Source organism: Cricetulus griseus, assembly GCF_003668045.3.
Source record: "Cricetulus griseus strain 17A/GY chromosome 1 unlocalized genomic scaffold, alternate assembly CriGri-PICRH-1.0 chr1_1, whole genome shotgun sequence".
NCBI lineage: Eukaryota > Metazoa > Chordata > Mammalia > Rodentia > Cricetidae > Cricetulus > Cricetulus griseus.
The window spans coordinates 8762238-8785341 of NW_023276807.1; the positions used below are offsets into that span (position 1 = coordinate 8762238).

General features: G+C 44.5%; 1 protein-coding gene across 1 annotated transcript in view; it reads left to right on the plus strand.

Moving 5' to 3' along the window:
- Positions 1 to 843: 843 nt before the first annotated feature.
- Positions 844 to 23104, plus strand: part of Tbc1d8 (TBC1 domain family member 8) — a 110723-nt gene continuing 88462 nt past the window's right edge. The window contains 1 exon segment of the mRNA XM_027386791.2: positions 844 to 1144. Within this exon segment, the coding sequence (XP_027242592.1) occupies positions 1018 to 1144 (127 nt within the window). The 5' untranslated portion in view covers positions 844 to 1017.

Below are 23104 nucleotides of genomic sequence, written 5' to 3' on the forward strand. Positions count from 1 at the left end.
TTGGTATGGTCTAGGGCTTGTCTCAGGTTTCTACATCTATACCTCTCCCATAAAAGAGTGAAAAATGTACTATAAGAGAAATAACAAATGGGGGCTGTCAAGATGAGGGCTGCTGTCAAGCCTGACGACCTGAGTTCAAACTCCAGGATCCACATAGTGGAAGCCAAGAACTGTCTCCTGAAAGTTGTCTTCTGACTTCTACCTGCCAAACGGGCTCTCTTGAACCACATTCCACATAAATTAAATGCAATAAAGAAGAACTGTCAAATATTTGAATTAACGGAAACCAATTTTTCTGATCCGATCCTCATGGGCTATATCCAGGTACTAAAATAAATAGTATTCTGTACGTAGTTTTTAATCTGTCAACTAAAAAAAAACCAACCGCATTATTTAAAGAATCCAAACGTAACGGTTTCCGAATTTCAGTGTTAGCTTTTGGTTATTTGAAGCTCAAACACGCTCGAGTTTACTGGAGTGCATTGTACTCCCCAAGGTTAATTAAGACTCTGGGTTGGACAACCTGCAGCCTGGATAACAAGATGCCTTTTCCCCCTAGGTCCTTCCTCCACCTCTTAGAACCAGGAGCGTGGAGACAACTCGCTCTATTGCTCGCTTCCTCCCAGGAAGGAGGGGATTCGAGACCCTGGCCGGAGGGAGGGGACCTGGCTGCGGTTATGATTTCCTCCCGCCACTCCGGAACCCTGCCCGGGAACTGCTGGGACTAGGAAACCAGGGAGGCGCCAAGGGAGCCTCGGGGGCGGGTGGAGGGCGTGGCTTCAGGGAGTGGGTGGGGCGCGGCTGGGGGGAGGGGCGGGGCTGGGTGGGGCGGGGCCACGGCGGGCAGCGCGGGGTGATCCTGGCGAGCTGTGGTCTCCGCGCTCCGGGACTCCAGGCGTTCAGGCTGCGGTCCTCGCGCGCAACCTCCGCCGTCTCCTATCAAGCGGGCTCGGCCCCGTGCAGCCGGCGACTGGGGCGATGTGAACCGGGGCCCTCGGGCGCGGCAGGTTCGCCGCGATGTGGCTCAAGCCCGAGGAGGTGCTGCTCAAGAACGCGCTGAAGCTCTGGGTGACCCAAAAGAGCAGCTGCTACTTCGTCTTGCAGCGGCGCCGCGGGCACGGCGAGGGGGGCGGCCGCCTCACGGGTAAGGGGCGCGCGCGGCGGCTCGGCCCGGGCTTCTGTCCCCGCTGCCTGGCTGCGTCGCAGGTGGTGTTTTGGTGGCAGCCGCCGAGGCCAGGACGGCCCTGCCTATGGCTTGTTTTCCTTTCTCCTTGGTTTCTCACGCGAGCTCTGGTCGGGCTTGGAGCTCAGGGACCCACGGGCCGGGAGAGGCAGGTGCACATGGATGTGACCTGGCTCGTGAAGGCTGGAGACACGGCTTCTAGAGCTTGCCACAGGCAGCGGGATCCGGGCGCCCTAGGGCCCCGCCAGGTGACAGAAGGGTGCGCCCAGGCAGGCCCGGACTTGACCATCTGGACGCAGCTGTGGCTCCAGGTGGTGTTGCAGCTGGGGGCCTAAGGCCAGACCAGACCGTAGAGAGGCTCGAGAGATCCCGGACTTTCTGACTCAGGAGGAGGGGACTTTCTTCTCTCCGAAGGGAAACTGAGGCACTGTAGTTCCTAAGCTAATGTGAAGTTAAGCATGCCAGTTCTGTTTCTCCTTTCAGTTAAAAGGCTTTTAATTTGCTCAAAACAAGGCATTTTCTCCTCTTAAAAGTTACTACTCAAAGCTTTTAGGAAATGGGAGCAGTTTTCATTAGCTACAGAGCCTGTTCAATCAGTGAAGGAGAATTGCGGTATTGTTATCCAGGGGATGGAAATGAATCCTTTGGATAAGGAGCCCGGATAACAGAGATCTTAGAAGATGGTCCTTTCAGAGCCTTCTGCGGAACTGCGCTGAGGAAGTCAGAGGAACAGAATTGTGTGCTCAGATAATCGTTGGTGACTGTTTGCTCTTGGGCTAGTCTGGGGAAGGCTTTGGGATTAGAGTGTGATTGGAGAAACTTAGTGTATGCCCCTAAAACCATATAACAAAGGGCAATATATTTTTAGCTTCAGGCAACATATTTTAGCAGATGGGTTTGGGGGTGGGCGGTGGGGGATCCATGATGACAGCAGAGTCTTTCCTGAGACCTCAGGAGTGGGCAGGGGATAGTAGGGTTCTGTTTGAAAGGTGTAGTGGACAGTGGAGGGAGGGTCCGGGGTGTGGCAGTGGGGTGGCCATTAGTCCCCCCGAAAAGCAGGGACAACTTCTGCAGCAGGTGGGCTTTGCCGGGAAGAGTTTCGGTGGGAGGCCAAAGGCCATTGGGCCTTTTGTGAGTCCCTGAGCTGCAGCACTGTGAGGTTTAGTGTTGGGCTGGGGAACAAGAGCTTGGTAGCATCTTGCAAAGTGCAGCAGAGGCCAAGAGGCTGGAGTGGGTTGTATGTCCACAATACTGAGGACAGTGGCTTGATTTATGGTGGATTAAGTAGAGTACCTGGTATATAAGTGGTCTCCTGTTGCAGAGGGTGACCGCAGGGCAGGAGACTTGTGAACTAGGAAGCACCAGGACAGTTTGTTCCTCCAAACACTTTCTGCCCTGCCCACCCACCCACTTAGTCCACTGACCCTGGGGCATGTTTGATGTACTGCCTTGAGGGAAAAACAATCAGTGGGGCAGGTAAGGGCTTGCTGCCTTGGGCTTATTCTCCATCTAGCAGGGTCCAGATGTGGAGGGTAGAGCTACCCATCAGTGCTGGGTGGAGCTTCAGGGAGTTTGTGACTCAGGGGTACAGAGTTCATTTTTAGTGACTTCAGAGCTATGTGGACTCCTTCCTGTCGCAGGTCTTGTGTTGTAATACCTGTGGCTTTGGTCTTCCCTGGAGTTTCCTCTGTCTCCATCTTGTGAATATGCAGAAACTCCCCTCCTTCTCTTTGAGGGAAAATGTATAGCCCAGGCTGGCCTTAGATTCATGCTCCTCCTGCCTCAGCTTCTGGGGGACTGGGATTATAGGCACACCACTATGCTGGAGTGAGAAATTTCTAAAAGGCAACAAATAAATGTGTGTGTGTGTGTGTGTGTGTGTGTGTGTGTGTGTGTGTGTGTGTGCCTATTAACAGAAGGTACTTCATTTCTGAGGCATCTAGAATCTCTTGTTTGATTGTGCCAAGATGACCTACATGACCTTTGCAGATTGACTCTTGACCTTTGAACATTTATTAAGCAATCCAGACTTAGTGTATTGCCCCTGAGCTTGGCTTTCACTTAGCCATACAGATATGTGTAGAGTCAGGACCAACGAGGAACTGTGCAGCTCCAGTCTGGCGCCGGTTAGAAAACAGAAGTGCAATGGGCATATTTTAGCAATGTAAGAGTTTATGGTTTACACTGGGTTTAAAGGAAATAATAGGGGCTAAAATGATGAGTGTCATGACTGGTTCTATATATATATATTGGCAGAGAAATCAGCAGACTGGCTAACAGGTCAGAAATAAAGGAGAGCATACAGTAACCTTTTTCTTTTATGCTTAATTTGTTATTAGATACTAGGAGTTTAGGCATACAAAAATCCAATGGTTAAAATTTGGACTGCCCATTTTCAGAAACACAAGCTTTTGTCTGAGGGTTACAATTTATTCTCCTATCTACCCCCCCAACCTTCACTCCATATACCCATCTCCATTTTCTTTTCTCCCTCACTTTCTAACTCTCTGTCTTAGTTGCTTTTCTGCTTCTGTGACAAACACCAAGGCGGTGGATAAAAGAAACCATTTATTGGGGATTTAGAGTTTCAGAGAGTGAGCCAGTGACCATCATGGTGGAGAGCATGGCAGCAGGCAGACAGACATGAGATAACAACCATAGGCAGAGAGAGAGAGAGAGAGAGAGAGAGAGAGAGAGAGAGAGAGAGAGAACAAACTTGAGCTTTTGAAACCCCCAGTGACATATCTCTTCCAACAAGGCCACACCTCTTAATCCTTCCCAAACAGTTCTACCAGCTGGGGACCAAGCATTTAAATATATGAGCCTATGGGGGCCATTCTCATTCAAACCACCACATTCTCTCAAGTAATGTATTTATGTTTTTCCTAGATGTTTTTCCTTTTTAAAAATATTTTTATTTTGTTTAAAGATTTATTTATTATGTATACAGTGTTCTGTCTGCATATATGCCTTCAGGCCAGAAGAAGGCACCAAACCTCATTACAGATGGTTGTGAGCCATCATATGGTTGCTGGGAATTGAACTCAGGACAGAGCTCTGGAAGACCAGCCAGGGTTCTTAACCACTGAGCCATCTCTCCAGCCCCCCAAAATATTTATTTTTATTTTATGTGCACTGGTGTTTTACCTGCATGTATGCCTGTGTAAGGGTGTCAGATCCTCTGGAACTGGAGTTACAGATAGTTGTGAGCTGTTGTGTGGGTTCTGGGAATTGAACCTGGGTCCTCTGGAAGAGCAGCCAGTGCTCTTAACCAGTGAGCCATCTCTCCAGCCCCCTAGATGTTTTTCTTAAATTGCCTGTTTATGAGGGTAGGTGTTTTACCTTTGACGGTGCTTGCTACAAACTCTAGGCTTAGTAGACATTTGTAAGAAGAGTAGAGTAGGTGGATGAAAACACACACGAATGAGCCTCATTTTGGTGTTTAAGTTGGGTGTGAGCATAGTGACTCAGGCTAAGCTGATCCTATGGGATGGGAACATCCCCTGCCTCTTCTGGACTTCCGGTTTCCCGTCAGCCTGACCACTGTGGGAAGCTGCAAGGGGTGGATGGATGAACGGATGTTGTGCCACTCCTCTTCCTCCTCTGCCTCTTTTATTTCTATAGCTCCCACGTTGGGGACCTGGGAAGGACAATGGTACCCAAGAGTGGGTAAGATGGAGGGGTTACTGGAATATGAAATTCTGGGCTCTGGGAAGTCTGAGTAGCCATCACATCAGGTTAGAACATGATGAGTTGAGTATCATGAGATGTTTCCCAAGCTCTGCTGACAGAAGTGGTTTTGCCACTCTGGGAAGGATCTAGACGTAGGCAGTGTTCACTTGGGATACAGTCTCCATGAGAATATTGCTTATGAAACTTAAGTCCACCCTGGGAGAACAAAGAGCCAGCAAATGAGCACGTGGGAGGCAGTAGAGAGAGCGTGCACCATCTCTGCACCCTTCCCCAAGTCTCTCTGAATCCCTTAAAGCAGTAGGGGTAAATATAACTCTGAAGCTCTGGCATCCTAGACTATATGGGCCCCTCCAGGGAAGTTTGTTTTAGTGTTTGGTTCTGGACCTTGCTCTCTAATCTCACAATTGTTTTCTTAAAGAGCCTGGCTATTATAAACTTAGAACTTGAATAAGTTATTGATGTTTTCTGATTCACAGAGTGCTGACCATAGCCTGTTCACATTACTGCATTTGTAATTATCTAAAGAGGATCAGGGAAGGGAAGAGGGGGTCAGTGGAACATAGTGGCTAATATCGGCTTTTGGAGTCAGGATTAAGTGTGCTGGGTACCTGTATGGTGTGGGAGGCCTGAGTTTTGCTTACCCAGTGCTTAGAGCCGGAGCTGTAACTCAGAGTTACAGTGGAGCAATGATGAAGTTACTTTGGAGGGTAAGAACTGGTTCCACATTAGGCAGTTCTTGTTTGCTTTTCTACCAGCACAAGGATTCCCATGAAAGTGTTACAATTAAGTGGGATAATTAGCTATGCTTTCCTCACCCTTAGCACCTAATAGGTTGGAAAAAAGTAAAAAAGTAACATTAAAAGAAACTTGAGTGATGTGAGGATTTCTTTTTTTTTTTAAGATTTTATTTGTTTATTATGTATACAACATTCTGCTTCCATGTATATCTGCACACCAGAAGGGGGCACCAGATCTCATAACAGATGGTTGTGAGCCGTCATGTGGTTGCTGGGAATTGAACTCAGTCAGTGCTCTTAACCTTTGAGCCATCTTTCCAGCCCCGTGAGGGTTTCTGAGAATAAACTTATAAAGAAATTTGTACTGTTGTAAGAGATGCAGGCTGGCCTGCAGCTCACTCTGTAGCCCAAGCTGGCTAGCTCTTGTAGCAGTCTTCCTGCTTCAGCCTCCCAAGGGCTAGGATTACCAGCATGAGTCATCATGCCTGGCTTCTTAAATGCAATTTAAAAATTGACACATTGAAAGCATGGCTGGGCAAAGGATTGCCCATTGCCAATGAAAAGGCATTCTGAAAAAAAAAAAAAGAAAGAAAGAAAGAAAAGAAAAAAGAAAAGGCATTCTGCAGCCTGTGGTAGCATGAGCATGTAATCCCCATATCAGCGAGTGAGGCTAGCCAGCCCATGCTAAGAAGGGAGTTGTATCTGATGTGGGCTAGAATTAGACCTTGCCTCAAACAAACAAACCAAACTAAATAACAATAAAGAAGAAGAGGCATTTTTTCCCCCAAGATTTGGTATGGAGCTTTTTAGATCACATGCAAAGAACTTTGCCCCATGTCCTTTTGTGGAGTGTGTTGGCAATTTGGGCATGAGTGAAGCCAAGCATACTGTTGCCTTTTTGGGCTAGTGTCATGGTTAGTTTTAATTTTCAACTTGACACAACTTAAAACTATCATGAAGAGAGTCTTTTTTTTAATTTTTATTTTGTGTGTATGAATGTTTTGTCTGTATGTATGTCTGTGCACCACATGCGTGCTGGTTACCTAAAGAGGTGGTAAGCCTCCATGTGCGTGCTGGAAATCAAACCTGGGTCCTTTGCAAGAACAAGTGCTCTTAACACCTGATCCAGTTCTTCAGCCTCTGGAAGAGGGTCCTAATGAGGGATTGTCTGGACCAGGCCTATGGGCATGTATATGAGGGATTTTTTTTATACTTGGTTAAGTGAGGTTGGAACAACCACACTGAATGGGTGGCACTGTTTAGAGGCATGGACCCTTCATGGTAGAAATGTGCAAAACAGCAAACTAAGAATAAATAAGCATGCCTGCATTTGTTTTCTCTCTGCTCTTGATTGTGGATGAGCTGTGACTAGCTGCCGAAAGGTCCTGCCCTGATGTCCCGGCAATGATGGAAGGTAACCCGGAATTATAAAAGCCCAATAAAGCCTGTAGGTTGTTTTTGTCAGGCTGTTTCATCACGGCACAGACATGAAACTAGGATATCAGGTATGCCTGGTATTGGCTGGGGACCCACTCAGGTAACTGGATTTGTTGGTGGTTTTTGTTTCCAAGGAAAATCTTTGGCTGAGCAGGGCAGCCTGTTGCACTGTGTAGGTATTTCCATGTTTCGTCTGGAGTCTTACTGCTTTGGTCTTGTTTCCCCAAAATAGTACCATTAAGAAAGATACCATAAATAAAGAGAGTAGTTTGAATTGGTGCACAAATCTGAAAAATGACAGGAGTCAAATATTGGATTCAAATCCCCAGGGGCTGATACACGATTAATAGAAAACTTGGTGGTTTCCAAGAATTGCCCTTATTGAGGCATAGTAAGAGCAAGCACTACAGTGAGATGATCAAAGCCATCTCCAAGCCACTCCAGAATATGGAAGGAGTAAAGCTTGTGAGTGCTGGGTAGTGAGCCTCCAGCCACTGGAAACTACTGGGTGGCTCATAGCTTTAGGAAAGTGAATTTCATAGCAGAGGAGGGCAAGGATTTTATATCATTGACCTAGTGTTCTGTTGGCATTGAGGAAGGGCGGAACTTATTGAAAATTAAAGCAGCAAATGCCATAGATAACACTTTAAGGCAGGTTTCACCTATTTGTATAAACTGTTCATCAATTGTATCAAAAAGCAGCCTGAGCAGGGTTTCATTGTTGTAAATTGTGGGTGTTTGCTAAGTCCTGGGGCTTCTCCACTTTCTGCTCTTACCCATAGACCCAGGCAGTCATCCCTGCCAGGACCTTCACCACTGGCTGTCCCTTCTGGCCTCTTCTGCCACGTGCCCCTCACCCCTCACCCCTCCTGCTTCGTGATTTCTTTTGTTACCCTGAATTCCATTTCCCTTAAGTGTGGGACCTGCCCTTTCCCCTCTTGAACATCTTCTGCTTTCCACCTGTGTCACCTGAGCTCCTGGTGGCTTTGTCTGTCTCCAGTCAACTAGAGCGTGAACTGTAAGAAGTGGGGAGTGGGGAATAGGGGGGAGTGGGTAGTGGGGGAGTCCTTGTTCCTGTGCTGTGCTCTTATCTAGCTGGAGTAGGTTCTTGCCGTTGGAACATGCTTGGTAAATATTTGTTGAGTGAATGGGCATCCAGGCAGATCTGAGATGGGAGCCTGTGAGTTTAACCCTGGAAGTGGAAATTCTGCACGTTTTGAACATAGGAATGAGTAATAGAACATTGCTTCTTACTTCTGACGCCAGTGTGGTGTGCTTGAAGGACAGACAGGCAGTTGAGTGTTGGCGGTGCCAGCTGTTGGAACTACCCATAGGTAACCTTACAGAAAGGATTCCACTCTGAGCCAGACAAAGCCACCAGCTTGGTAGCAGCCACTTAAATCAGCTCTGTGAACTCCAGCCGTTTGTCTTCTTCAATGCTTGTGGGGCCCTATCAATCTACTGGATTTTTATCATTTTTTTTTCTTCTTCTCCCAGAGATCTGCTTTTCACAAAGGAAAAAAGGAAAATTAACAAAACAAACACGCTTTCTGTGCTCTCCTTCAGAAAGCTGCATATCATGCACCATCCTGAGTATGAAACCTGTGTGAAATCCTGCGTACTTTGTTGCTTCCCTCCCCTGCCCCACCGTAGCCATTGCCCTGATTTCTGTGCCATCGCCTTGCTTTCCTTTACAGTTTTGGCAGACTTACGTCTATCCCTATTCAGTTTTGTGTTTAGTTATGTATAATTTTGTAACTATGTAAGGAAGAGTCATGCTTTATTCAACACTTACATATTTTACTCTTTTTTTTTTTGTTTTGTTTTTTTGTTTTTTTGAGACAGGGTTTCTCTGTGTAGCTTTGTAGACCAGGCTGGCCTCGAACTCACAGAAATCCAGCTGCCTCTGCCTTCTGAATGCTGGGATTAAAGGCGTGTGTCACCACCAACCGGCTCCAACACTTACATATTTTTCAGCAGCTTGGTTACCCATTTCATTCAATAAACTGTCTTTCTGACACTGACCCATGGTGCATGTAACCAGAGTACACTCATTTTCACCCACATATAGTAGTAGCCCATTGCCTTACTGGTGGCTGTTTGTTTATTCTCCTGCTGGTGGCTATTTGGGTTCTAGTTGTTGTTGTTACTATTGCACATAATAGTGTTGTGACCGTTCATGTTTTTAAAGATTGACTCTTTGTGCACTAGTGTTTTGCTTGAACATATGTATGTGTACCACATTTGTGCAGTGTCCTCAGGGAGGTCAGAAGGTGGCATTAGATCCCCTAGAACTGGGATTATGGGTATTTGTGAGCCACAATGTGGTTGCTGGGAACACAGCTCAGTTCCCCTTAACCACTGCTCCAGTGCCATAAACATTTTTATATAGTGTTCATGCATATGAAAGTTCCTGTAGAGAATGTATCTGTGCATGACTTGGGTGGATATCTGTCAAGGTGGGGTTTTTTCTTCTTTTTATGCTGCAGTAGCTTACTCACCATCAGAAGAATTTATTTATTTATTTATTTATTTATTTATTTATTTATTTATTCTCTTTTGGAATTAGATCCAGCGTTGGACATGCCAGGCAGGTGCTCTACCAACTGAGCCTCATGTCTGTTTCAGGGAATTTCTTTTTCTTTATGCTGTTCATCCTGCGTGAGTCAGCAGTAGTCTCCTCTCAGTGAAGTCACTCAAGAGTGGGTAAAGGCTCTATCCAGAGTGTTCCCATGATCACTGGAGCAGGGGAAAGGCACTTGGGAAATGTCATATTGGCTGCTAAAGGTTCTGTCCGACGTGAAAACATGTTTCTTTCACCCTGCATTCAGTAATGATTCTGCAGTTGTAATAATCTCAAGGTTGATGTATTACCTTATCCTGTGGGTGGGATGTGAGTGGTAGGTGGCATGGTGGCCAGTGAAAGGAGCTGAATCCTCTGCTGCTAAGAGCTGGCAGCTAGTGCCCACACTAAGGATTCCAGAGGCTAGATGATGTGGTACAGGTCCTTAACCAGGACAAGGGAGGCAGAGACAGGAGGACTGGGAGTTCAAGGCCAGCCTGGGCTACTTGGTGAGACCACCCAAACTGCCATGGGTATAGTGTAGTGTAGAGTCCTTGAGGACTGTGGACAGGGTCTAGGTTGGATCCCTAACGCTGAAAATAAGGAAAAAGAAAACCCAAATAGTGCCGTAGGCATGGAGAAATGGAGGCAAATGCAAAAGGAGGAACTGGAAGAAGTTACTGTCGGGAGCAGGACAGGGGAGGTCAGGTTGGGGTGAGAGGACTGTATGTCATGTGCATGAACTTGCCAGGGTTATATGCTTCTTTACACACACCTGTAGCTTTGATTAAATAGAGCAGAAGCTAAAGTTTGGGAGAGCTTAGTAGTGTTTCTGGTAGCACCCCTGGATGGATACTGGAAGGTTATGGGACAGCCTCAGAAGGCCTTGTGGCTGTGTTTAGCCTTCTGATGTCTAGAATATATGGGGTGTGTTTCATACAGGTTTATAACTGTGTTCAGAAATGAGCTAACTTGGTCCGGTATTTTCATTTAAACTTAAACTTAAAAGATAATCTATTCTAGATTTTTTTTTTCTCTTGAGAGGCAGCATTGTGCTGCCTCTAGTCTTAGAAAGGTGACTGTCACATGACATACTCCCTCTAGGGTCTCAGGTTCTTAACCTGTAAAACAATAGTAATAATTACTATAAGGTAACCCAGATAATTTTTATATTGCAGAAGATTTCTTGTATCAAATCATTTTGTTTACCATATATGATGACAAAGTCAATTTAATAACTTAAAGTCAAAGAATAAGAAATTCCCAGAAGGAATACCCCCCCAACATCCTACCATGTGTTCATGATGCTTCCAGTCTGAAGAAGATGGAGATGGCAGTGGTAGTGTAACAATAAGTCTTTACTCCAAGCCACCCGAGCCCTGCTGCCACGTGGGCGCTTTCCTCCAGACCAACTGAGTTCCACCCACCACCACGTTAAGGTCCCAAGTAACACACACAGACTTATATTAGGTACAAATGCTGCTTGGCCAATGACTAGGATTTCTCATCTGCTAGCTCAATCTTTTCTTTTTTTTTTTTTTTTTTTTTTTTCGAGACAGGGTTTCTCTGTGTAGCTTTGGAGCCTATACTGGTACTCGCTCTAGAGACCAGCTGGCCTCGAACTCACAGAGATCCACTTGCCTCTGCCTCCTGAGTGCTGGGATTAAAGGCATGCACCACCAACACCTGGCTTAGCTCAGTCTTAATTATCATAAATCTATGTATTTTATAAGACTTATCGGACACCAGCAGAAGTGTCCTGTCTTCCTGGGCTCACATGGTGACTCCAAAGCAGAGAGCAGGAGGAAGAGAAAAAGGGATGACTTCCTTCTTGCCCTTGCTTATGTATGAGTCTGCCTCCTATATCACTTCCTGCCTGTATCACAAGACTTCCTTTTACTACATTTCCCAGAATCTTCCTCAACTCCTAGTCCCGCCTAACTTGCTGCCTCATTGGCCATCAGTACTTTATTCAACAACCAATAAGAAGATAAATATACACAGAAGGACCTCCCCCATCAGTAGTGGTATGGCATTAAATCACGAATACCATTCTCCAAATGGTGGTGAATGTAGGGAATGCAACATCAGACAAATCAATGCAGATTGGAGCATCGTGAAGTGTGTCTCAGGACCTGGGATCTCAGCTGAGACCTGTAGGGTGTGTGAGATGGTGTTAACTGAGTAAAGGTAGAAGAAAGACCCCAAGAGAATTGGAAACAGCATGTGCAAAGACCCTGAGGCCACCAAGAGTTTGTTCTGTTGAGATTCCTGAGCACTGTTCAGTAAGCCCTGTAGTAGTACAGGAAACAGTAGGAACCAAGGAATGGTCAGAGGCACAGGAGAAAATCAACAAATGAGTTTTCCCTGAAGCTGAAGGGAAGTCTATGCAGGAAGGAAGGAGGGAATCCAGTTTGCTTACAGTTGGGAGAAGGCTGGCAAGATATTAGGAGCCTCTATAAGTGCAGTGTGGGAGCAGAAAGAAGTCCCTCGGAGCAGGCTGAAGACCATTGTCATTGAGGAAGCTGGAGGGCATGTGAGGCAGAGCATGAGTGCATTATACTTTTCTGCCTAAAAGTTTGTTGTTCACTGGGACAAGATAGATGGATCAGAGGTTAAGAGTACTGGCTGCTCTTCCCAGAGGTCCTGAGTTCAATTCCCAGCAACCACATGGTAGCTCACAACTACCTATAATGAGATCTAATGCCCTCTTATGACTAACATGCAGGTAGAACACTGTATGCATGATAATAAATCTTTTTAAAAAGTTTATTATTCATCCATACATAGTATCTGTGGAGTGCTCAGTCTCCAGGTGTGGTGAGCCAGAGGAAGAGATGCCAGATCTTAGATGGGTCAGAGTAGGATTTGAGTAATCAGGAGGCAGGTGAGGCATCCACATGAGGGGCCTTAGGTGCCATTTCTCAAGGAAGTTTTGCTTTTGAAATCAGGCCAAGTACTCTGCAAAGAGAAGAGATAATTGCTTCAGCAACCCAGTGAGCAACTTCCTGTATGTAATGTCTCTCTCCCTGTAACTTCATGTCTCTCCCTGGCCCAATCTCCTAACACACCTGTAATTTTTGAGTGACAGGGTGGTAGGAGCATCTTTTGTTCTATAGTTGGCCTTTGACTCAGGTTCCTGCCTCAGAGATATTAATCCTTGGAAATTTCCTAGTAAGAGGAGAACCCTTTGTTCTAATGAGGCAACCTACGGGCTCCCAGACCAATCATGAGCAGAAGTTTAGATTTCGTAGCTCAGCCCCATGCTCCTGGGAAGAGAAAGGGCTTAGATCAAACCAACTATTGATCTTTTATGATGAAACTTATACAAAAGTGCCTAAACTACAGGGTTTCAGGAGTTCAATCTGGGAAGACCATGTTGAAAGGGAGAACAGCACACTCCAACCTCACACAGACTGTAGCTTGTTGGCATGGGTGTAGTCAACTTTCTTGGGCCACCAGCCCCAAAATCATTACATGGAGACTTATTATTAATTAGGAATGCAAGCTTATCTTAGGCTTGCTTCTGGCTAGTGTTTTTTTTTTTCTTCTTCTTCTTCTTTAACTTAACCCATTTCTATTAATCTATGTGCTGTCTCAAGGTTTGTTTAACTCATCTACATACTGTCCATCCTGCTTTCCAGCTCCCTCCCTGTCCGTCTATCTGTCTGGCCCCTGCTGGCTGGGCCCCTTACTGGCTGGCTGACTCCTCTTTCTCTCTGTCCACCAGCCCCACCTATCCCCCTTCTGCCTTGCTAGTGACTGTTCAGCTTTTTATTAGATCAATCAGGTGCCTTAGGCAGGCAAGGTGAAACAGCAACATATCTTTACATAGTTAAACAATTATTCTGCAACACAAGCAAATGTAATACATATTTACTTAGTTAAATATTCTATTCCACAACATTTCCCCCATTTTTTCTAAATAAAAAGGAAAGGTTTTAACCTTGACATAGTAAAACTACATACAGTAAGAACAATTATCAAGAGCTGGGCGGTGGTGGCGCACTCCGGAGGCAGAGGCAGGCAGATCTCTATGAGTTTGAGACCAGCCTCATCTACAAGAGCGACTTCCAGGTCAGCTTCCAAAGCCACAGAGAAACCCTGTCTCGAAAAACCAAAACAAACAAAGAAACAAACAAAAAGAACAGGTATCAAGTAAGAATTACATTTACAATATCCAGTCCATTTGTATTTGGCAAATTCAGAGAAAATACTTCATTATTTTTCCTATCTTGGTAAATCCAAAGTTTTGTACCTAATTTACCTTCTATCATAACTAAGGATAATTGTAACTATAACTGTATAGTCTTTAACTCCATCAAAGACCCCAGAAGGATATTATATTACCTGACTAAAGAGGAAGTGCAATACAAGCCATTTCTAAAACTATAGAAACAACAGAGACATCTGGCTGTATGGACAGTCAGTCAGTCAAAGTTCCTCTGCAACATCTTTGACCTAAAGGCCTAGAGTCTGGCAGACTTTTCTATGAGGCAGGAACTTTGAAGGGCTGTCTCACCTTGTCTTGGCAAAGTTTTGCAGTCGCTTTCCTTTGTGTCCTGCACGCCCAGTTTGGACAGTATACTGTCAGCAGTTGAAGCAAGGACAGTTTCTTACCCAATTGGCTAAATTGCCACAGTGAAAGCAAACTCCATATGGAGGGTTTTAGAAGTCCATCATCCTTTTATGAAGTAGATTGGTGCTACCAGGAGCAGATGTCATGAAAAACTTTAGGTTATTAAGCATCTTAAGTGTCATATTCTGTAGGTCTCTGAAGCATTTGAAGATCACCTATCTAAAATTTATTGGTTTAACATTGAAAATATACCTAATATGACTACAAGTTTGATTATATTATATATGACTAGTAATGTGCACATTTCTTAATTATACATTACATTTTTAGATGAGTTACATAAGCACAATACTCAAAACAAGAGTAGAAACATACAGTATAACAAAAATAATGTTAAACTTGTATCTTACCAAAATCAATACCAATGTAAAATATTTGAGGTTACAGTTATCTTTTTATCCTGTATTCCTATATCCCCCATAAATGATGACAAACATCTGCAAACCGCCAAATAACCAAAATACCACCTACCCTACCTCTTGGGAATTGTGGACATTGTGCTCTCTGAACTGCTTCCTGTTGTCCAGGGGTGATGGCATCTCCCGAGAACCCTGATAAAATTGAGACAATGGTCAAGTTATGGGAAAACTAGTTGTAACATTTGTGGTCCAGTCTTAGAACTGTTACAATGCAGAGTGATCTATATCTATATCTCTATATATCTATATCTATATCTATATCTATATCTATATCTAGATATAGATATATAGAGATATAGATATAGATATATAGATATATTGATATCAATCACCTGTCTTGTATTTTTCTTGGTTTATTTCTTTATGTCTGTACCAGATTTTCTGGAGGTCTCCCCTGCCAAATCTGTGAACCTTGAAGGAATCTATAGCCTTCCATTTCCTGTGGAAACAAAACCATAATCTCTTCCCCATTGCAATACATTTTCTGAATTCACCTTTAAAGTTGACATCCCTAAAATATCTAGGCAGGTTTAATTCAGCAGTCCCTTTTATAGTCCAATGTCTCTCAGCAGGGGTGGTTCGCTCATCAGCATTCAAAAAAATTCAAAGTCAACACAACAACATGCAGGATCAAGAATCCCTGTTTATTTCCCATCTTTACATGGCTTTTTTCCTGTATTACTTTACACTCTCTTTAAAGACTATTATTTTTAAACTATTTGTCCATACCCATTTTCTTTCTTAAGTGGCCACACAAATTTTAAATGCAGTGTAAGCTGTTTAATTTTTTTCCATTTGGACCTGCTTTACTGCATTTCTATAGCCTTTTCTGATTGTGTGTGCCAAACCTTGTGTAGCTCTGTGCAGGTGACTGGCTCTTCCCCACTTGGTAGAGAGCTGTGAGAGCTGTACTTTGTGTCCAAGGGCCTGATTGAAAGTTGCGCTTCACTGGGAGCTGCATTTAACCACCCACCTCTAGGAAGTTGGTGCCTACACTGTGGCAGTTTTTCCTTAGCTTGTTGTTCCTACTTCATGTGCTGGCTGCTCCAGTGCTTATTGTATGGCAGAGCCATGCCTCTGTACTCTTTGAACACTGGGCTACTAAGAAGCCATATTTATTTTTTGTTTTTGTTTTTGTTTTTCAGTTTTCTCAGGCCCTACATAGAAATACATACCCTATGTTGGGTGCTAAATGTAGTCAGCTTTCTTGGTCTGCCAGACCCCAAATCATGACATGGAGACTTATTATTAATTATGAATGCTCAGCCTTAGCTTAGGGTTGTGTCTAGCTATTTTTTTATGTAAATTAAACCATTTCTATTAGTCTGTGTGCTGCCCGAGGCTTGCTTACCTCATCTACATACTGTCCACCCTGTTTTCTTGCTTCCTCTGTGTGTCTGTCTGTCTGCCTCTCTTTTTCTCTCTGCCCACCAGCCCCACCTATCCCTCCTCTGCCTAGCTACTGGCCATTCAGCTTTTTATTAGACCAATCAGGTGCCTTAGGCAGGCAAGGTAAAACAGCTGTATCTGTTATCGTATTCTTTATAATAAGTTGGTTCCTGAGTGCTGGGGGCTGTTAACATAAATTCTCAAAGATGAGGAAGGGGGCATGGTGTTTCCTGGTTTATAGCTGATATACAGCTGACAACCTTGTAATTGGCATCTGAGGAGGGTCAGTCCTGACCTGCCTGAGTTCCAGGTAGTTGGTGTTCTGATGGAGTGCTGGACATCCAGTTGATAGCTGGAGAGTAGGAGAAATCAGTTGATGTAGGAAGAATCCACGCTCATTTGGTTTCAGAGTTGTTGTAGATAGTAGTCACCTCTCAAAGAGTTAACTATTAAAGATAGAACCCAAGGATGTTGTACTAGCACTAGACAGAAATTGTATCGCTAGGAGAAAGGAATTCTTTGAGAAGAATTTAAAACTTGGGGAACACAGGCTGAGAGTACAGCTCAGTGGTGAAGCATGACAGGCCCCGAAAAGTGAGTAGCATGACTTGCCTGGTGTTTGATGACACATGGTGCTGGATGTGTCTCATGCTGTCGGTCTTGTCCGGGGTAGATGGTGGTATTCTGGACTCTTGGCTGGCTTAACTGTTTTGCTCAGGCTTCATGTCTCAGTGTTGCAGAAATATTTTGTTATAAACGGTATGATCAGGACTCAAGCAATGCAGTTTAGGTTTAGAAGGAAACTAAAGGTAGATTTTCACTTCGGTGACTTACCTGGACTGACCAGGAGATTTGGTTCTCTTGAAATACTGTGTTAATCTTTTGGTGCTGGGACAGACCATGCACATGACACACACCTTTCAGGAGCTGCTGATTTTGGCTCGTGGTTTCAGGGTTTTCAGTCCATGTCTGCTGGCCCCACTACTGTGTCTCTGACATGAAATAAATACCATGGCTGGTAATGTATGGTGGAGCAGGCAGCTTGCTCACAGTGACCAGCATGAAGGGGAGGGACCCCAAGAAGGGGTACATCCTTCAAGGATACTTGACCAGGAACCTATTTTACCTATTGAGCCCTACCTCTTAAAATTTCCAGATCCCACCGAGAGAACATCATTAGCTGAGGACCAAGCCTTCAAGAATGAGTGTGGGGGGGGTGCATTTCATAATTAAACAATGAGTGAATATTTCAGAGGGTTTGAATGTGTCTGTAGGCCATTGGCTGGCATGCAGGGGACTTTGTCTGCAGAATGCAGGGGTGTTCATCCAGTGGGGTTTGCCTAGGGAGGAATTATTTAGAATAGATTCCTGGAAGTTTCCCATGAGAAGTGGTATTTGAGTGACAGAAACACTTGAACTCTGTGAACATCATTAGCTCAACTGCAGAAAGGCGCTGTAGGAGTGCAGAGAACTAGAGTGGGCTCTGGGTTCTGTTGTTTCATTGTTACAATCTAAGTGTAAAACTCAAACAAGGCTTGAAGATTGCTCTCAGAATCTGCACCTCGAGGTTGATCTCACCTGTGTAGGATCCAGCTGCAATAATATCTGGCTGGTGGGAAGGACCAGGCTAGGTATTAGTAAATACAGTGTGTCTAGACTCAGCGTGAGAGCCACACCTTTGCATTTTGCTTTAATGTGTAGCTTCTCTTGGATTCCTTAGGAAAAGGGGATTTGGACACTCGTTCAGCTTTCTCAACGGAGAAAGGCTTATTGCCTGTGATTTAATGTCTGTTCCTGTGGGATTAGGTTGCAAAATCAACACGTGAGACAAAGGTTGCTTGAGGTGAAAACAGCTGTAGAAACAGGGCCACCTGTCTCTCGGTAACTTGGCTGTGCTGTAAAGAGTTACTGGGTGATGGTGTTCCATGAATTCGTATGGGGCGTGTTTTCTCCCAGTAACAGATGGTCCATGCTGATGTGTTGCTCAGGGTGTGTTGGTTAACACAGATTGCTGAATTTGATGATGTGAGTTGAAGACCCTAAGGCAGCTTCACAGCCAGAGGAGGCTAGTGTGTTGCCTACAGTTTGCTGTATTAACTGGGGAAGTGTTATTACGTGAGGCCAGTGGTATATTTTACTGGAGCAACAGTGCTGATTTCTGCTATTTGGATGGACTTGTCACCACAAGGTCCATACTAAGTGGCTGCCACCTCCCCTTTAGCTTTTTGCCCATCTTCACTTTTTGAAACAAAACATTTAGATTTGGGGAAAGAAAGATTTGGGCAGCCCATTGTAGAAATGGAAGCCTCTCTGTGGTTGTCATGTATCTCATGGCACAAGCTAATTTCCCAGTTTGGATTCTTACGTCTCATAATCCAGAAAGCTAGATGTGAGATACACACACACACACACACACACACACACACACACCAAAAAGTTAAACTCTGCTAGATGAACTCTGTCTAGTGTGAGCATTGTTTGAGGAATTCACAGTTTTGGTGTTGTGGGTGAGCTATGAAGCAGGGCTCCAGCAAACCCCTTCTTTCCCTTGGGAACCAGCTAACCATCACAGGTGTCTCACAGTACATCACACTGATGTTTGTTGGTCAGGGTAAGATCTATCTTCCCTGACTTTTCATAGCTCCACACATTTATGCTTTGAATTCTCCGAGTCTGATATGTGGTTTGGTCTGGCATGGATTTAGAAGGTGTGATAGAAACAAGACTGGGTCCTGGAAGAAATCCTCGGGTGTCTAAATCAGACAGAAATTGAACTGGGTTTAGTAGGACAGGGTTGGGTCATGGAGAGAGCCTTACCACCCACCCCCCCAAAAAAAAACTGAAGTGGGTTCAGCAAGTAGGTTGGGCTCTTGGGAGGCATGGAATTGGGGTTCCTCTAGACCCAGGGAGTTTGGAACTGTACCTTCCCTTACTCAGAGTTAGCCCATGCTACTAGAGAAATAGTAACTGTAGGGTGCTCCAGGGGTCAGTGTGTGCTAGGGAGGGCATGTAACTCTTTGGGGGTTTGTGGTGATGCCTGAGTTATATAGAAACTGGACTTGTCCCAGGGTCTGGAGCACCTCTAGCCAGTTTCATGCATAAGAATTCCCAGAGCCTATACTTCTGCTTGAGGAAAGAAAGGATCAACCTTAACCAGAAATTACAATGGCCACAGTTACGGGGATCTGCTCTGGATAACACTGTCTGTTTACGCAGTACATTAGAAAGGAAGAATCAGAACCCTCAAGACAACAATGGAATGTTTAACACTACCCTTGAGAGCGACTCTGTCTCAAGGCAAGGCTGGTCTTGAGAATGGCCCATTCCAGTGCTGGCATGTATGGGCTTTACATGTTTATTTCTTTATGTGGGGGTGTGAGGTGTAAGTGGGTATGCTCGTGGAGGTCAGGAGATGGCTTTTAGGACTTGGTTGTCTACTGTGGAAGTGGGGGCTGGGTGTTGGGGTAGCGCTCAGAGCATCCGCTTAGCAACTTTACCCACTGAGCAAGCTCAGTGGCTCTGGGATATATACTTAAAATTAGTAAAAAGAGGCCTTTAAAACAACTAAGTGTGTGTGTGTGGGGGGGGTGGTGTTTATAGATGTTGAAGCCTTAGATCAGTGGGATCTGTCACTTTGAACACCTTTATGTCTTGGCCAAAACTCTTCAGCTTATAAAAGTGGAGGATCCTAATTGGAAGGTGCCCTGTTGGCCCTGTGTTAACTGGACCCTCAGCATCAGTAAAAAGAGCAGAGGTAGTTAGGATGCTGCTGGCTTTTATTGCTTCCATACCAATACTTAGGGGAGGTGGTCCCTCTATACCCGGAGTTGGGGGGAAGATGAAATCACTGAAAGGTTTTGTTTTTTGTTTTTGTTTTTGTTTTTGTTTTTTAATAATGGAAGCAAGGATAGGTCTCTACAGTAAGCTTCACCTTTGACCATGGCTTCCAACTTAATGCTTCTCTTTGTCTTGGTGGGGAATGGTGTTCAGGTCTGAAGTCTTATCTACAGCAATTGTGCAACAGTTGAGTCAACAGAAAGGCAGGGGTTTCTGGAGTCAGCCCCCTTTCCTACCTACATGGGCAACGTGGGCAAGCAGTGAAGCAGACCTCCTCAGATGGAATGGCTGTTGAGGAAGCTGAACCTGCAGGAGTTTGTAAGGTTTTGTGCCTGGTTTAGGTGAAATCTCTCCCGAGATAGACTTGATTCTCCCAGGATTGCCTCAGGAATGGTCTTGGAGACTCCATCTTTTGTTGGAGAGGACTTACCCCGACAGTTTGCTGTTTTTCTAGTGGTTTGGACTTTCAATCAGTGTGGATATTCAAAAGAATGTATTTTGGAGTGGTAGTTTTTGAACTCTTTCATCAGATTGCTTTAAGTATCTGAAGTGCATTTAGGGTAAATACAAATTTGTCATGAGCTTGACAACAGCTTAGGAATCTTGAACTTGAGGTCTGTCTGCTGCTGTGTCGTTGAATTCCCAGGTAGGTAGATATTCATGAAATGTCTGAGGCTCTTTGAAGAAGGTTAAACCACTAAAGTGTGATAGATTTCAATGTGATCGGACAAGAGAGTGCCCAGGTGCCTTTAATGATTGGGATGGACTGCCAGAGGCTGCTCTGAAAAACAGCTGTGTTCACTGCTGGCAATGAGAAATGTGAAGTGGGTTCTAACTGGGAAGCATTGAGTCATGAAAGCAACATGGTGTTTGAGGCTGACGACGTGTGACATTCAACAGATGCACAGCCATCTAAGTGTAACACAGTCTACTGGGCACAGGGCAATGACAAGGTAGGTGTATAGTTCCTTCCCTCATGGGAGCCATGGGAGAAGCAAATGCATGTACCCAGGGAGAAAAAGAGGATTGTCTATTCTGTCATCCGTGTACACCTGTAAGAAAATGAGGGCTTGAGCATTTTTGTACTGGGTCAGCATTTTTGTACAGCTTAATACAAATCGGAGGAGAGCTGCTGCTTTGTTGGATGAGTCAGTTTTGCTCATCTTAGTTTTATAAAGTGTGGAAAATCTAGGTTCACTTGGGTCTGTGGGTAGACAGGAGAACTATATGACGAGGAGACATGTTTCCAAGGATCTTATGAAGTGATGTTCATTTGCAAATTGCTGATTTAAAACTACTCACTCAAAATCACTTCCTTAATCGTCCCTGGAAGTAAGTTAAGATGCCTAGGAACTGACATCTGATGAACAGGTGGTAGCTAAAACTAGAAACTGTTCCTGTGAGAGGAATGCAAGCCATGTCTCTAGTAGCTGAAGCTGCAACATAAAACTATTCAAAATTAGAATTTTGTTGCTTTTAGAATTTTGTCTGGTTTTAATGATTGATTAGCGCTCTTGATTCTCTTCTGTTGTGGAGGTGGAGCTTTGCTTCCCTTTGGAATCTTGTCCATATTTCATGAGTGACTGCTGCTCACAGTGCCCTGTGGTCTTATTTGATCAAGGTGTTTTTTGTTGTTCTTTTCCTTAAGTGAGTTTTTATTTTGTAATCCTGGCATGTCTTGACCTCACTACGTAGCCATAGATGACCTTGAGTTCCTGAACCTCTGCCCTTGTTCCCCCATGCTGGTTACAGGAGTGTGAGCCATCATGCCTGACTTGATGTCATTTTGTTGAGTGAAATTTGTTGGGAGACTGTGTATATGGACTGGACCCCTGCACTGTCAGGTAGGTGACAGTGATGGAGCTTTGCCTGAAGGAGGCCTAGTATAAGTGAACTAGGTGGTAACTAATTGACTGACAGCTTAAGCTGTAGCCACACAGGTAGTTTTCTATATTTTACTTCCGGTTTCAGTCATGTTGGTTGGACTTCTCAGAGCTTGTAGTCTTGGTAAGTCCCCCAATTTGCAAATTGTTTTTGTCTTGTTTAGCATTCTTCAAGCAAGCGCTACTGACTATGATCTATCTGAGGAATTTTCTTTAGCAATTTACGTAATAGTATACTTAGCTTTCTTTGAATTAAACTTTATAGGCACTCTAGAACTTTATTTATAAACTTTATTTATGAAGTAAAGCTGGACATTGGTTGTGTTAATGTCTGAGTCTTCCTAAGACTCCAGACCAGAGTCCTCATAAGACAGTGTCCATTTATACCAGAGACCCTATATGGGTGAAGGGTAATCTGAGATGCCAGGCACTCGGAGATGTCATCATCCCGGAACTGTTCGGCAATACACATAACATAGATATGTGCATTCCTGAAAAGCTTTATTTAGATTCAGAACTGTACAAATTAGAAGTCTTCCCATTATAACATCAGAGAGATTGATTGCTTTTAAGTATGGAACATTCTATTAAAAGTTATATTCTATAAATAAAAAGTGAAAGAATTTAATGTGGACCTGGAGGCACTCATCTATTGATTTATTTTATTACTGAGTAGACTAAAGTTTGAATGATAGTATCACTTGCTTTACAAACTAAAAGTAATTTGATTGATGAAAAAGGAGGGCGTGGGGATGTATCCAGTAAACAATGCCTGCCCTCAGGGACTGACTGGCCATCTAGGGCAGGAGTTCTAAGGTATGCCTTGCATAGTGCCATCCATGTATGTTGGCTTGGGCATCATTTTACTGGGGCACATTTAATTAAAATATTTGGTATCTTCATTTTATACGAAGATCTTGACTTACTGTGGAGAACAAATATAGTCAGAGGCACCCGGACCTCTGAGTGTGGTCCTCTTCTGCTTTAGGTGTTTGGATGTCTAGCCAGTGGCACAGCACTTGGAACTGGACCGAGCAGCGTTAACTCCAGGAAGGCTTACTTACAAGAGACTGAGGCCTGTGGAGCATGTGTGTACACCGCTAGAGTGGAGCCCTGTGCTGGGCCTCAGGATGCAGACACCTAGCCCATGGGTCAGCCCTGCCCTTAGCCCTGAGGAGCTTTGGCAAAACCACTCTGGTGGATAGACACTTCCCTGCTTCCCCTGTCGCCCTCTATGTGTTCAGCAGCTCAGCTGCTTTCTGGAGGAACCAGGGATAAAGGGGACTCATGTTCCTGCTTTAAAAATAGCCCTGACAGCTGTGGA